Below are 16,541 nucleotides of genomic sequence, written 5' to 3'. Positions count from 1 at the left end.
TGCAGGAGACAGTTAGCGTGCAGGAGACAGTTAACGTGCAGGAGACAGTTAACGTGCAGGAGACAGTTAACGTGCAGGAGACAGTTAACGTGCAGGAGACAGTTAGTGTGCAGGAGACAGTTAGCCAGTTAGCGTGCAGGAGACAGTTAGCCAGTTAGCATGCAGGAGACAGTTAGCCAGTTAGCATGGAGGAGACAGTTAGCCAGTTAGCATGGAGGAGACAGTTAGCCAGTTAGCATGGAGGAGACAGTTAGCCAGTTAGCATGGAGGAGACAGTTAGCCAGTTAGCATGGAGGAGACAGTTAGCCAGTTAGCATGGAGGAGACAGTTAGCCAGTTAGCATGGAGGAGACAGTTAGCCAGTTAGCATGGAGGAGACAGTTAGCCAGTTAGCATGGAGGAGACAGTTAGCCAGTTAGCATGGAGGAGACAGTTAGCATGGAGGAGACAGTTAGCATGGAGGAGACAGTTAGCATGGAGGAGACAGTTAGCATGGAGGAGCCAGTTAGCATGGAGGAGCCAGTTAGCATGGAGGAGCCAGTTAGCATGGAGGAGCCAGTTAGCATGCAGGAGAGAGTTAGCATGCAGGAGACAGTCATTTCTAAATGCTTCCCCCTAAAACCTTCTTAATTAAATGTCGTCTGTGAAGTAGGACCACCTGACAGAATGATATCATGATGATTTCTATCAATGCGGTGGGCATTGTACAGAAACGCCACTAGCCAAACACAACTGTCTCTTCCTCGGTGCGCAATTGAATTAAAGGTGAACTTCAGTGTGGTTTTTGTTAGTTTTTTCCCCGGACCTCAGAAGTAGTGGCCTCCTGGTGTGATTTTAAAGTATTGCTGTGGACTTAGAACATCCAATTTAGCTGTCAGAAAGAAACAAGGTGTGATTTTGAGAGTGAAAACAACGAGGAAAAACTGAACCTTGTTTGGCAAACAAAAACAAATGTTACAGAGTCTTCCAAGCCGCTCACTGTTCAGTCACTAACAATAACACCCTTTTTGAGATTGTTTTTTTCATGTCAATATGATATTAAGTTACAGTGTAATGATTTGTGTGTGGAGGGTAGGTTATTATAGTTTTAGACTATTGGCTACTTTCACCTCTTTCCACTCCTCCCCTGATCTGGGCCAATAGTTTTTCCGTTCGGGCCCGTAGCTTTCAGTTGGCACTGGCCCGGTGTGCCGCTGGGAAATTGACCTAAATGTCAAGCCCTGTACACACATCATTTTCATTATGTTGTCTCTCTCTCCCCCTCTCCTTCCCTCTCTCTCTCCTTCCCTCTCTCTCTCCTTCCCTCTCTCTCTCCTTCCCTCTCTCTCTCCTTCCCTCTCTCTCTCCTGCTCTCTCTCTCTCTCCTCTCTCTCCTCTCTCTCCTCTCTCTCCTCTCTCTCCTCTCTCTCTCCTGATCTCTCTCTCTCTCCTGCTCCCTCTCCTTCCCTCTCTCTCTCCTGCTCTCCCTCTCTCTCCTGCTCTCCCTCTCTCTCCTGCTCCCTCTCCTTCCCTCTCTCTCTCTCTCCTGCTCCCTCTCTCTCCTGCTCCCTCTCTCTCCTGCTCTCTCTCTCTCTCTCTCCTGCTCTCTCTCTCTCTCTCCTGCTCTCTCTCTCTCTCTCCTGCTCTCTCTCTCTCTCTCCTGCTCTCTCTCTCTCTCTCTCTCTCCCGCTCTCTCTCTCTCCTGCTCTCTCTCTCTCCTGCTCTCTCTCTCTCCTGCTCTCTCTCTCTCCTGCTCTCTCTCTCTCCTGCTCTCTCTCTCTCCTGCTCTCTCTCTCTCCTGCTCTCTCTCTCTCCTGCTCTCTCTCTCTCCTGCTCTCTTGCTCTCTCTTGCTCTCTTGCTCTCTCTCTTGCTCTCTCTCTTGCTCTCTCTCTTGCTCTCTCTCTTGCTCTCTCTCTTGCTCTCTCTCTTGCTCTCTCTCTTGCTCTCTCTCTTGCTCTCTCTCTCTTTCTCATTCTCTCTCGTTCTCTCTCCCTCTCTTTCTCTCTTTCTCTCTCCCTCTCTTTCTTTCTTTCTCTTTCTCTCTTTCTCTCTCTCTCTCTCTCAGGGCTGGCCCCCCAGCAGCAAAAGTCCTCCTCTAGCAATATATACTGTAAGAGACCCCACCAGTCCAGCAGGGGCGGGGTCAGCATCACTGCCCCTCTGGACCCCTCCTCCTCCCCCCAGACCCCCCTAGTTCAGTCCAAACCCCCCCAGCAGCAGCATCAACACCCCTTCGCCCCACCTCCTCCTCCTTCCATCCCCACTGTCCCCGTGACCTCTCTGGAGTCCTCTTTGACCTTTGACCCCCTAGCTCACTTCCTGGCCCCCCATCTGAGCCAGCAAGTGGGGGAGCCCCGCCGTAATCGACTGGGGGCCCCTGCCGCCGGACCCCCCCACCTCAACGCTGCCAACACACACACACACCCGGCCACACACACCTCTGAGAGCACACAGCCCTTCCTCAACCAGCAGGCCGTCATGCCCTCCGTCATGCTCTCCCCAGGTATGTGGATGAACAGACACACACATACACTTCATTGTGTCGAGGGGTTTTGGTTTTAATGAAACATTTAGATTTTAGAAATATCATTTATTTCTGTACTTACTCTTTTTGTCCCTCTCCCCCCATTCTCATCTCTTTCTCTCTCCTCCCTCCCTTCTCTCTCTCCTCCCTCCCTTCTCTCTCTCTCCTCCCTCCCTTCTCTCTCTCTCCTCCCTCCCTTCTCTCTCTCTCCTCCCTCCCTTCTCTCGCTCCTCGCTCCCTTCTCTCGCTCCCTTCTCTCTCGCTCCTCGCTCCCTTCTCTCTCGCTCCTCGCTCCCTTCTCTCTCGCTCCTCGCTCCCTTCTCTCTCGCTCCTCGCTCCCTTCTCTCTCGCTCCTCGCTCCCTTCTCTCTCGCTCCTCGCTCCCTTCTCTCTGTAGCACTCCACAACGCTCTCCCCCAGCAGCCGTCCCGCCCCAGCAACCGAGTGGCCCCCAAACCCCCTCAGCCTCCCCCCTCCTCCGCTCCTCCTCCCCCCCAGCCCTCCCTCCACATTCCCCAACCCTCCCTCCCTCGCCCTTGTGTCCCCTCTCCCCCCACCCCCCACGGAATCCTGGGGGTCTCGGCCCAACCCCCTCAAGCCCTATTTGAGGACGACGAGGAGGCGGTGCCCACTAACTCTGAAACCCCTCCCCTCCCGCTCAGCCAGGTGCACATGTACCTGCAGTCGTCTCGGCCCCCGGCACACATACACCCCCACACACAGTCTCCTGTGCGGGTCCAGTCTCAGCTCATGTCCCGGCCCCCGGCCCACACACAGTCTCCTGTGCGGGTCCAGTCTCAGCTCATGTCCCGGCCCCCGGCCCAAACACAGTCTCCTGTGCGGGTCCAGTCTCAGCTCATGTCCCGGCCCCCGGCCCACACACAGTCTCCTGTGCGGGTCCAGTCTCAGCTCATGTCCCGGCCCCCGGCCCACACACAGTCACCTTTGCGGGTCCAGTCTCAGCTCATGTCCCGGCCCCCGGCCCACACACAGTCTCCTGAGCGGGTCCAGTCTCAGATCATGTCCCGGGCCTCGGCCCAAACACAGTCTCCTGGGCGGGTCCAGTCTCAGCTCATGTCCCGGCCCTCGGCCCAAACACAGTCTCCTGTGCGGGTCCAGTCTCAGCTCATGTCCCGGACCCCGGTCCACACACAGTCTCCTGGGCGGGTCCAGTCTCAGCTCATGCAGGCCATGCAGACTCAGTCACAGGCAGCGGCCGCTCCAACCCAGCAACAGCAGAGGCTCGCAACACATCCTCACTCACACCCTCACTCACATCCTCACTCACACCCTCACTCACACATGCAGCAGGCGGGACAGGGGATGTCGTTCCCCCAGCAACAGAGCACCATGCACCCGGCACAGAAAGGGCTCAAGCAGATACTACATCCACAACCATCACCACGGATCAAAACTGAGCCTTTCAATACAGGTAGGAGAGATGAGACACGCACACTCAAGCACACGCACGCACGCATGCAGATACGCACGCAGACAGACATGCAGACAGACACGCAGACAGACACGCAGACAGACACGCAGACAGACACGCAGACAGACACGCAGACAGACACGCAGACAGACACGCAGACAGACACGCAGACAGACACGCAGACAGACACGCAGACAGACACGCAGACAGACACGCAGACAGACACGCAGACAGACACGCAGACAGACACGCAGACAGACAAGCAGACAGACAAGCAGACAGACACGCAGACAGACAAGCAGACAGACAAGCAGACAGACAAGCAGACAGACACGCAGACAGACACGCAGACAGACACGCAGACAGACACGCAGACAGACACGCAGACAGACACGCAGGCAGGCAGGCAGGCAGACACGCAGACAGACACGCAGGCAGGCAGGCAGGCAGACACGCAGGCAGACACGCAGGCAGACACGCAGGCAGACACGCAGGCAGACACGCAGACAGACACGCAGACAGACACGCAGACAGACAACACCCACTAGAGGGATTCTTGGATCCCGAAAAAGGAAGAACCGAATTGGATCCGTGAAATTTCCCGTTCGACACAGACAGGATATATCCAAGTCGATTCGGATCCGAGGTGGACCAGATCCAACCCAAAGCATGTCCGAGATGAGGGGGAATCAGATCCAAATTGGGTCGGGTCTATATCAGATAAAAAATGGGTCTTCATTGCTGCTCAAAGCCAGCAGAACTGTTTTGACTTGATTTATGCTTTTGACTGAACCAACTGCCATGTGCACCAAATGTGACATATAGAGGATATTTATTTTCATCAATATAATATTGGATCTGGTCGGTATTTGACATATTTTCAGACTGTTTGGATCTCAGGTAATCAGGTTAGGGTATATCCGTGAAGACCTCTACCCCACTATTTTCCATACTGGTGTTTCTCCCGTTGTGATAGGTCCTCGTAGGGAGAGCCCCTCCCCTCTGATGATACATTCTCCCCTGATGCCTCAGTTCCCACCAATGAGACAGTCCCCTTCCCAGCCCAAGAAACCTGTGAGTACACAGAGTGTGTGTGTACAGTGTGTGTGTTTGTGTACTGTACATTGTGTGTGCGTTAACTCTGTGTTCTCTCTAGAACCAGAGGGGGTTATTAAGGGTTAAAGAGGACCTGTGTGTGTGTGTGTGTGTGTGTGTGTGTTAACCCTGTGTGTTCACTGCAGAACCAGAGGGGGTTATTAAGGGTTAAAGAGGACCTGTGTGTGTGTGTGTGTGTTAACCCTGTGTGTTCACTGCAGAACCAGAGGGGGTTATTAAGGGTTAAAGAGGACCTGTGTGTGTGTGTGTGTGTGTGTGTGTGTGTTAACCCTGTGTGTTCACTGCAGAACCAGAGGGGGTTATTAAGGGTTAAAGAGGACCTGTGTGTGTGTGTGTGTTAACCCTGTGTGTTCACTGCAGAACCAGAGGGTGAAAGAGGAGAAGCCGCTCCCCTCCCCGGTGCTGCCCCCCTCCCCCTTCAGCCCCGCCCAGCGACACCACAAACCACAAGACAACAAACACACACACAGTGAGTACACACACCTGTGTGTGTGTGTGTGTGTGTGTGTGTAAGAAGCGTTAGGGAGAGAGCGGCAGAGATTTGTCTGTGTCTCTGCCTCGACGGTAGAGTGTCTCTATTTTAGAATTTCTTCACAGTGAATAGGTCACCTGTATCAACCAATCAATTGACTCCTGCAGGATCAGATGTGAAGCTATTGGACGGTTCCCATCCTGGGCTCCGCCTCCCGGACTCCCTGGCCCCTCCCCCTTCCCATCAGGACAGCAAACTGAAGCAGGAGGCTAAAACACCCATCACTGCCAAGAAGACACAGGTGAGAGAGAGTCAGAATCATACTAGAACAAAGCATGTAGATTCAGGACTTCATTTAAAGGAGAAGTTTCCTTTTTTATAACCAAATCTCACATTTTTTTATATGTAAATGGCATATTATAGAAGGGTCCATGTGATTTCACATGTTTTTGAGAAACCTGAGCAAATCACTTCCTCATCCTCGTTGTGTAGTATGGGAGCTCTGATACAAACATGAACAAAGACTTCAAAAACACCCAAATAGGAAGCAGATCACTTCCTCATCCTCGTTGTGTAGTATGGGAGCTCTGATACAAACATGAACAAATACTTCAAAAACACCCAAATAGGAAGCAGATCACTTCCTCATCCTCGTTGTGTAGTATGGGGGCCCCGAAAAAACACAAAGGCTCCAAAAACACCCAGATATGTCCTTTTATAAAGGACAAAGCTGTCAGTGTTGTAATGCAGGTGTGTAGATGTTGTCTGCATGACGTTGTGTCATTCTGAACTTCAGCCACAATGCTGTATTCCATTTTGTTCAACTAAAGATATATTTCTATGCGCATGTGTGTACTTCCTCGTTCCCAACCCCTTAGGGAGGTTCAGAAGCACACTGCAGTCTGCAATAAGGTGTCTGCTGTAAAAACACAGCAGGCGGTTAATAATATACAATAAGGTGTCTGCTGTAAAAACACAGCTGGCGGTTACTAATATACAATAAGGTGTCTGCTGTAAAAACACAGCAGGCGGTTACTCCTCTACAATAAGGTGTCTGCTGTAAAAACACAGCAGGCGGTTACTCATCTACAATAAGGTGTCTGCTGTAAAAACACAGCTGGCGGTTACTAATCTACAATAAGGTGTCTGCTGTAAAAACACAGCAGGCGGTTACTCATCTACAATAAGGTGTCTGCTGTAAAAACACAGCAGGCGGTTACTCATCTGCAATAAGGTGTCTGCTGTAAAAACACAGCTGGCGGTTACTAATCTACAATAAGGTGTCTGCTGTAAAAACACAGCAGGCGGTTACTAATCTACAATAAGGTGTCTGCTGTAAAAACACAGCTGGCGGTTACTAATATACAATAAGGTGTCTGCTGTAAAAACACAGCAGGCGGTTACTAATCTACAATAAGGTGTCTGCTGTAAAAACACAGCAGGCGGTTACTAATCTACAATAAGGTGTCTGCTGTAAAAACACAGCTGGCGGTTACTAATATACAATAAGGTGTCTGCTGTAAAAACACAGCAGGCGGTTACTAATCTACAATAAGGTGTCTGCTGTAAAAACACAGCTGGCGGTTACTCATCTACAATAAGGTGTCTGCTGTAAAAACACAGCAGGCGGTTACTCATCTGCAATAAGGTGTCTGCTGTAAAAACACAGCTGGCGGTTACTAATCTACAATAAGGTGTCTGCTGTAAAAACACAGCTGGCGGTTACTAATCTACAATAAGGTGTCTGCTGTTAAAACACAGCAGGTGGTTACTCATCTACAATAAGGTGTCTGCTGTAAAAACACAGCAGGTGGTTACTCATCTACAATAAGGTGTCTGCTGTAAAAACACAGCAGGCGGTTACTCATCTACAATAAGGTGTCTTGCTGTAAAAACACAGCAGGCGGTTACTAATCTACAATAAGGTGTCTGCTGTTAAAACACAGCAGGTGGTTACTCATCTACAATAAGGTGTCTGCTGTAAAAACACAGCAGGTGGTTACTCATCTACAATAAGGTGTCTGCTGTAAAAACACAGCAGGCGGTTACTCATCTACAATAAGGTGTCTTGCTGTAAAAACACAGCAGGCGGTTACTAATCTACAATAAGGTGTCTGCTGTAAAAACACAGCAGGCGGTTACTAATATACAATAAGGTGTCTGCCGTAAAAACACAGCTGGCGGTTACTAATATACAATAAGGTGTCTGCCGTAAAAACACAGCTGGCGGTTACTAATCTACAATAAGGTGGCTGCTGTAAAAACACAGCAGGCGGTTACTAATATACCAAGCTAGCTAGTTATTTTTCCCTTTCAAACCGCTACGCTACCGACATGTCTGACTACGAATACAAAAAGGAAGTGTTAGAATTTGGGGCCGAGCCTTATTTATTTGAACCGGAATACACCGACGAGGATCTTTAGCAGAGCAGAGAGCAAGAGAGCGAGATGTTCAACCAGAAGCTGAGGCCCGACTCGGGATGGGTGGTGCACTGATTAGCGACGCCCACTGAAGACGAGTGTCTTTGCTGCGCGGAGTGGGACCTGCTTGTGCCAGCCTTGTAAAATCTAGATGTGTCTGGTGACGAGACACCGTTGTCCCGCTAGCGCACCGCACTCTGGGCAACAAGTGACGATGGGACCTGCTTGTGCCAGCCTTGTAAAATCTAGATGTGTCTGGTGACGAGACACCGTTGTCCCGCTAGCGCACCGCACTCTGGGCAACAAGTGACGATGGGACCTGCTTGTGCCAGCCTTGTAAAATCTAGATGTGTCTGGTGACGAGACACCGTTGTCCCGCTAGCGCACCCCACTCTGGGCAACAAGTGACGATGACTTTTCAGCACGCATCTTCCCTGCAGTTCTAGAAACGTTTTTCAATTTCAAATTGAGTAATGGAAGAACACGTGTAAAACTTATTTCACTGTTGAAGAACATATAATAACATATTGACAGTATCAGTTCAGTATAATGGACTACATGGTGGATGGGAGGATACATATTGACAGTAGCATGGACTACGTGGTGGATGGGAGGATACATATTGACAGTAGCATGGACTACATGGTGGATGGGAGGATACATATTGACAGTAGCATGGACTACATGGTGGATGGGAGGATACATATTGACAGTAACATGGACTACATGGTGGATGGGAGGATACATATTGACAGTAGCATGGACTACATGGTGGATGGGAGGATACATATTGACAGTAACATGGACTACATGGTGGATGGGAGGATACATATTGACAGTAGCAAGGACTACATGGTGGATGGGAGGATACATATTGACAGTAGCATGGACTACATGGTGGATGGGAGGATACATATTGACAGTAACATGGACTACATGGTGGATGGGAGGATACATATTGACAGTAACATGGACTACATGGTGGATGGGAGGATACATATTGACAGTAGCATGGACTACATGGTGGATGGGAGGATACATATTGACAGTAGCATGGACTACATGGTGGATGGGAGGATACATATTGACAGTATCATGGACTACATGGTGGATGGGAGGATACATATTGACAGTAGCATGGACTACATGGTGGATGGGAGGATAAAGTGACTGGATTTAAATAGTAAAATATATAATCAAGCGTACAGTAGGTACATAGTTGTTGTTATTGCATGGTGTGGTGCATTATAGGCAGCCGTGTGTGTGTGTGTGGGGGGGGGTGTGGGGGGGTGTGGGGGGGGGGGGGTAAGCCTGTGTTTCCCAACTCCAGTCCTCAACAACCCCCAAACGGTACACATTCTTATTGTAACCCTGGACAAGCACACCTGATTTAACTTCTCATTTAATCACCAAGCCCTCAATGAGTTGAATCAGGTGAGTGTGTCTTGGACAACAACAATGTGTGCTGTTGGGGGGACTGGTGTCAGGAACCAGACACTGCTTCAATCTTGACAATAGGTCATCTTTTACTCCCATTTAAAGTAGTAGAAGACCAGTACACACGCAGCTCTGTGGATCAGCCCAGTCCTTCTAGAATGCTCCACAGATAAGACAGCCAAGTTGTCCTGGCCCCAATCACCGTTGGAGTCTGGGACCCTGAGATGGGCCGTTAAGCATCATTGTTCTGTAAATCAAGGTTACTGACCCAACTCAGGCAGTCTCCTGTGAATAATGTGTGCCCCATTTTTGCTTTGAGTGGTTTGCTATTATTCTGTAAATCAAGACATACGGCCTGAACCGGTTTTGAGATTACCATTTGTGTGGTGGCTGTGAAATGGCTTCTCAAAACCAAAAATGCTCCCTGCTGACCCGTAGATTCAACGTGCGAAGTCTGTAGACAGGAGTGTTTATGTGTCTATACAGAACAACTAGCCAAAGCCTCATTAGATATCGGTCAACCAAAGGAAGTCTGTAGACGGGAGTGTTTATGCGTCTATACAGAACAAGTAGCCAAAGCCTCATTAGATATCGGTCAACCAAAGGAAGTCTGTAGACGGGAGTGTTTATGTGTCTATACAGAACAAGTAGCCAAAGCCTCATTAGATATCGGTCAACCAAAGGAAGTCTGTAGACGGGAGTGTTTATGCGTCTATACAGAACAAGTAGCCAAAGCCTCATTAGATATCGGTCAACCAAAGGAAGTCAGTGAAAAGTTATAGTATTAAGTTTTTTTTTTCTTGCGTTCTGGTGTTTTTGGAATTGCACATCTGTGCACCATTTTCAGCAAACCTAACAACTAATACTACTTTGGTCCGCTGTTTCCTTTCTCGTCTGTTTTCTCGTGAGTGACTGACATCGTAAGGAAAGCTATACCTTACCTATGTCGGTAGCACCTCCCCCCTTAATTTAGCCTACATGCACTCAGTAGGATTTGGGAACGAGGAAGTACACCCATGCACGTGAATATGCACGTGCATAAAATTGTTTGAGTTGAACAAAATGGAATACAGCGTTGTGGCTGAAGTTCAGAATGACACAACGTCATGCAGACAACATCTACACACCTGCATTACAACACTGACAGCTTTGTCCTTTATAAAAGGACATATCTGGGTGTTTTTGGAGCCTTTGTTTGTGTTTTTTCGGGGCCCCCATACTACACAACGAGGATGAGGAAGTGATCTGCTTCCTATTTGGGTGTTTTTGAAGTATTTGTTCATGTTTGTATCAGAGCTCCCATACTACACAACGAGGAAGAGGAAGTGATCTGCTTCCTATTTGGGTGTTTTTGAAGTCTTTGTTCACGTTTGTATCAGAGCTCCCATACTACACAACGAGGAAGAGGAAGTGATCTGCTTCCTATTTGGGTGTTTTTGAAGTCTTTGTTCATGTTTGTATCAGAGCTCCCATACTACACAACGAGGAAGAGGAAGTGATCTGCTTCCTATTTGGGTGTTTTTGGAGCCTTTGTTCATGTTTGTATCAGAGCTCCCATACTACACAACGAGGAAGAGGAAGTGATCTGCTTCCTATTTGGGTGTTTTTGAAGTCTTTGTTCATGTTTGTATCAGAGCTCCCATACTACACAACGGGGATGAGGAAGTGATTTGCTCAGGTTTCTCAAAAACATGATATGCTGGTTGGAGTAAGTTTCTCAAAAGCATGTGATTTGCTGGTTGGAGTAAGTTTCTCAAAAGCATTTTACAACTAAAATAGATTTAGTTGTAAAAAATATTACTTTTCCTGTAAGGCAGTGTTATTAAAATGTCTTTTAAAAAGTGGGTGTTAACGAAATGTCTGTGTCGCACTCTCTTCCGCTACACTTTCTCCCTCCCCAGGATGTGAAGTTAAAGAACATGGGTTCTTGGGCCAGCTTGGCCCAGCGTTTTCAGTCCACCCCCGCCTCCGCTGTCCGCTCGTCTAGCGACAGCTTCGAACAGTTCCGTCGCGCCGCCCGAGAGAAGGAGAGAGAGAAACAGATAAAAGCACAGGCCGAGCAGGCCAGGAGAGAGCAGGAGAAACTACGGTAAGAAGGGAAGGATGGAGGGAGGGAAAGGGCGGGGAGATAGTGGAGGAGAGACAGTACTGAAAGCACAAGCCGAGCAGGCCAGGAGAGAGCAGGAGAAACTACGGTAAGAGGGAAGGATGGATGGAGGGAGGGAAAGGGCGGGGAGATAGTGGAGGAGAGAGAGAACTGAAAGCACAGGCTGAGCAGGCCAGGAAAGAGCAGGAGAAACTATGGTAAGAGGGAAGGATGGAGGGAGGGAAAGCGCGGGGAGATAGTGGAGGAGAGACAGTACTGAAAGCACAGGCTGAGCAGGCCAGGAGAGAGCAGGAGAAACTACGGTAAGAAGGGAAGGGAGAGGAAAGGGAGGAGGAGGAGGAGAGGGAGAAGACCTCTCAGCCGAGGTAGAAACTATGGTAAGAAAAAAGGGAAGGATGGATGGAGGGAGAAGTAAGCTCATTCTAGCACACCAGCTAAGCTCCTCCCCCTCTGACACTCCGCTTTCTCTTCTCCAGTAGCCGTGACGACGAGGACTCTGTGGAGCAGCAGGGGAGGGGGCGTGTCCAGGAGGACTCTCGTCGTCGCCAGGAGCAACTTTCGCCTCAAGCCCCCACGCCCCCCGCCTCAACCCCTCCCGCCGACTCCCCACAGGCCCCTCCCACTCAACAGGCCACACCTCCACCATCTGCCGCAGCACAGAACGCTATGGACCAGCAGAGGGAGCTGGCGAGACGCCGCGAGCAGGAAAGGAGGAGGAGAGAGGCGGTAATACTTTATAGCATTTATACTACTATAAAACTAACATAATATACTAGTGTAGTAGGAGAGAGTTGGTATTACTTTATAGCATTTATACTACTATAAAACTAACATGATACACTAGTATAGCAGGAGAGAGGTGGTATTACTTTATAGCATTTATACTACTACAATACTAACATGATATACTAGTATTGCAGGAGAGAGGAGGAGATCATCATAAAGATACTTATTAATATATGTATATTCTTCAGTTATATTACAATAATACAGAGGAGAGGTAGTTTAGCTGAGAAAATATGGGAAAGATTAACACTGCATCTAATTCCTCTCTCTCTCTCATCCCCCTCTCTCTCTCTGTCTCTCTCTCTCATCCCCCTCTCTCTACAGATGGCGGACACCATTGACATCAACTTCCAGAGCGACCTGATGGCCATCTTTGAAGAGAACCTGTTCTGAGAGAGAGATTGAGAAAGGAGGAAAGGGAGAGAAAGAGATATGAACTCTACCTTGTCCCACCATGGCTGGGATTTCACACACAACACCCTCTCTTTGATTAGAGACCTCAAGAGTTCCAGAGACTTGAAGGAGACTGAGGTGAGGTACAGTAATAAGGTGGAGCCCCCCAGCGGTGGGGACCGGGAGTACAACTTCCACTTTTTTTGCAATTTCAGATGCGTTTTTTGTGTCTAACTGCCCGTTTATCGTTGATGATTGGTTGTTGCCGTGGGCAATGGTGAAACCGGATACCTATCGATAAACAGATATTTGAACTCCTCTTGTATTCTGAAACGAAACCGAGGGAGGAGGGGAGGACTGAGAACTATTACCTGAAAATAAAGAAGAAGAAGAAAGAGGGTTTAATGTAGAAAGAAGAAGATGAACACCTGACGAGAGAGAGAGAGGGAGGGGCGGGCGAACGAGACGACGGACAGACTTCTTTCTCTTTGATTCATTTCTCTCTTAATCTAGTATTTTTCTCTCCCTGTTTTTTGATGTTGGGTTTTAAGCCGGGTGGGTGAGGGGTTGGGGTTAGGGAGGAGATGGGGAGGGAGAAGTGGGCGGGCTGTGTGTGTTATCATGTTTGCGTCCCAAAAGGGCACCTTATTCCCTTCATAAAGTGCACTACTTGTGTCCAGGGCCCATGGGGATCTGATCAAAAGTGGTGCACTATATAGGGAGTAGGGTGCCCTTTGGGACGTTTCCCCTGAGATGGGTTCAGTTTCTCTCCGGACAGCAGGATGAACACCGGGGTCACACCCCAACACTATAAAGAAGCACCCTTCCTTCTCACTCTCCTTGTTCTTTGTGACGTCACTGACTTGACACAACTTGAAAGTGTAGAAGCTTGAACTCCATTTTTTCAGTCATGTCTGATTCATTGATTATTTCAAGAAAGGAGGCAGAGAGGGAAGAAAGGAGGGAAAACGAGGAAGGATGAGTGAAGAAAGGAGGGAGAGAGGGAAAGAGAGGAAGGAAGAGAGGGAGAGGGAGGGAGGGAGGGGTACATTTTAAAGGTGTTGGAATGTGGCTCTTGCCTTACAGCTCTGACCTGTAAATGAACACACGCCACAGATTATACATATATATATATATTAATAGATGCATAAATATATATTATATACGATGAAAAGTCCCTGAAAATAATTGGATTATGTTGGGAGGGAGAATGGCTTATCTGCCTTGTGCTCAATTCCCTTTTGGTTTTTTAGAGAATTGACTGTAAAAAAACAACTTTTTTATGATGCTATAAAAAATAGTTTTGTCTAGTTCATAACCACCTTTCTCATCCTGTTTTTCTCTGTATCAAGTTCAGATATTCAAGAGTTTAAAGGCCTCTGTTTTTATTTAAATATCAAATAATTTCTCGGTAACAATTAGGTACGTTACTGTGATTGTTTTCAGTTGAAATGGTCAAAAATAAACAAAAATAGATTCTTAGCAAAGAGCAATTTCTCAAGCAAGAATTTTGCTAGGACTGTCTGGGAGTGGTCTGAGTGGGGAGGGGAAAGTAGCTGTTAATGGCAGAGAGATTTGGAACTCTTTCTTATTGGTCTATCAACGAATTTTCCGCATGGTGATGTCACCAGGCAGGCCAAAACAGGCAGATTTTCTTTTCAAACAGCTCTGACACTAAAAGGGCATTATCATCATTTTCACAATTTCACAGTATTATTCCAGCCTTATAGTGTGGAAATAAATATAAAACACAGGAAAATCACGCTTTTGACTGCACTGGCCTATAACTACTTAACTGTGTTCTACTGTTCTGTAGCTACATCCACCTGCTACTACACTTCCTTTCTTTAGCTTCTTACTCATTTTCTTTTTTATATTCATGTCCATCTGTTAATCTCTCTCTCCTGTCATCATCATCTTCCTCTACCATCCGTATCATAGCTTTTATTTAGTTTTTATTCCCTTCCTGTTCTTTGTTAAATTTTTCTGCTATGTTTTTAGTTTCCGTGGTAACAGTCGGGGTTGTTGTCATGTGCCATAGCTCTAAGTGTTCTGGGGGCGTGGCCTGCGGTGTTGTCATGTCCAGATATACATCAAACCCCTGTATACAGCTCTACATACACTATCTGTTCCATTTATTCTTTTTGGGATGTTTTTATTTAATTTTGCCCCCTTTTCATATTTGACGGTTGTTTGTTTTATGTTTCTTGTCATTTTTTTGTTTTGTTTTGAATCACCCGTTGGTATGTTGGTGAGTGAGGTGTTAAGGTAGATGGATACATTCTGTTCTGATTATGGAGTAAAACATCTTTTTTTTTTAAAGAAAAGTATTAAAATGATATAAAAAATTACACTGTGGTGTTTGGTTGGCTGGAGTCACTGAGTGGGACATGCGTGGGTCGACACAAAGAATTGCCTTGTTACCATCTTCCCTCGATTCTTCGCATTCCCATTGGAGGAGAAGGTCTGAGGGGAGGGACCTAAGAACTTCTCCTTCAATACAGTTGAGGTGAGGACATAGGATGTGAGGAATCGAGGAAATGTGACTTGAGAGAGAGCCCTATGAGGTTCAGTATAATCGGTATTTACCCTGCAGTTCTGGTGGTACCCAGCAGAGGCTGTGTGTTTTGTTAGAGGTCAAAGGTTATTTTGTCTATTCCCTTCATAGTGCACTACTTGTGTCCAGGGCCCATAGGGATCTGGTCAAAGCTAGTGCACTATATAGGGAGTTGGTTGCCATTTGGGACGTAATTCCAAATGGAAATGTGACTTAAGAGGTAGGAAACAACACCGCCACTTCACTGACTTTAACACTGGGGCCCCACAAGGGTGCGTGCTCAGCCCCCTCCTGTACTCCCATGACTGCGTGGTCAAGCACGCCTTCAACTCAATCATCAAATTTGCAGACGACACAACAGTAGTGGGCCTAATTACCAACAATGACGAGACGGTCTACAGCGAGAAGGTGAGGCCCTGGGTGTGTGCGGCCAGGAAAATAACCTCTCACTCAACATCAATAAAACAAAGGAGCTGATCGTAGACTTCGGGAAACAGCAGAGGGAGCACCCCCCCTAACCACATTGACGGGACTGCAGTGGAGAAGGTGAAAAGCTTCAAGTTCCTCTGCGTACAGAGGAATCACTGACAAACTGAAATGGTCCACCACACAGACAGTGTGGTGAAGAAGGCGCAACAGTGCCTCTTCAACCTCAGGAGGCTGATGCAATTTATCTCGGCCCCTAAGACCCTCACAAACCTTTACCAATGCACAATTGAGAGTATCCTGTCGGGCTGTATCACCGCCTGGTACAGCAACTGCACCGCCCACAACCGCAGGGCTCTCCACAGGGTGGTGCGGTCTGCCCAAATCATTACCGGGGGCAAACTACCAAACTACCACCCGATGTCACAGAAAGGCCAAAAAGATAATCCCCCCGCTATCATCCAGAAGGCGAGGTCAGTACAGGTGTATCAAAGCTGGGACCAAGAGACTGAAAAACAGCTTTTATCTCAAGGCCGTCAGACTGTTAAATAGCCATCACTAACACATCCAGGCTGCTGCGCTATATACATTGTTCTTTTATTTATTTAACTAGGTAAGTCCGTTAAGAACAAACTCTTATTTACAATGACAGCCTACCTCGGCCAAACCCGGAGGACGCTGGGCCAATTGTGCGCCGCCCTATGGGACTCGGATGTGATGCAGCCTTTATAGACTTGAAATCACTGGCCATTTGAATAATGTAACACTAGTCACTTAAATAATGTTTACATATTTTGCATTCTATTCTATGTACTGTATCTTAGTCTATGCCGTGCTGACATTGCTTGTCCAAAGAGCAACCTTCTGTGGTTCAGTTTAATGGATATTCACC

At 47.8% G+C, this 16,541-nt stretch overlaps 1 protein-coding gene across 8 annotated transcripts in view; it reads left to right on the top strand.

Annotated features, from left to right (window-relative positions):
• LOC120019680 (bromodomain-containing protein 3-like) overlaps nucleotides 1-16,541 on the top strand; it is a 52,252-nt gene that overhangs the window by 30,499 nt on the left and 5,212 nt on the right. For 5 of the 8 annotated variants that reach the window (XM_038963073.1, XM_038963097.1, XM_038963081.1 and 2 more), the window contains 8 exons: nucleotides 2,045-2,482; nucleotides 2,900-3,934; nucleotides 4,911-5,008; nucleotides 5,411-5,519; nucleotides 5,690-5,823; nucleotides 11,282-11,469; nucleotides 11,964-12,213; nucleotides 12,598-15,019. In XM_038963073.1, the coding sequence (XP_038819001.1) occupies nucleotides 2,045-2,482; nucleotides 2,900-3,934; nucleotides 4,911-5,008; nucleotides 5,411-5,519; nucleotides 5,690-5,823; nucleotides 11,282-11,469; nucleotides 11,964-12,213; nucleotides 12,598-12,666 (2,321 nt within the window). In that variant the 3' untranslated portion in view covers nucleotides 12,667-15,019. The other 3 variants (XM_038963091.1, XR_005472351.1, XM_038963116.1) reach the window with 3 other exon arrangements.

This window comes from Salvelinus namaycush, chromosome 2 (assembly GCF_016432855.1).
Source record: "Salvelinus namaycush isolate Seneca chromosome 2, SaNama_1.0, whole genome shotgun sequence".
Taxonomy (NCBI): Eukaryota; Metazoa; Chordata; class Actinopteri; order Salmoniformes; family Salmonidae; genus Salvelinus; species Salvelinus namaycush.
The sequence above is the reverse complement of the archived record's forward strand: the minus strand, read 5'-3'. Positions and strand labels throughout refer to the sequence as shown.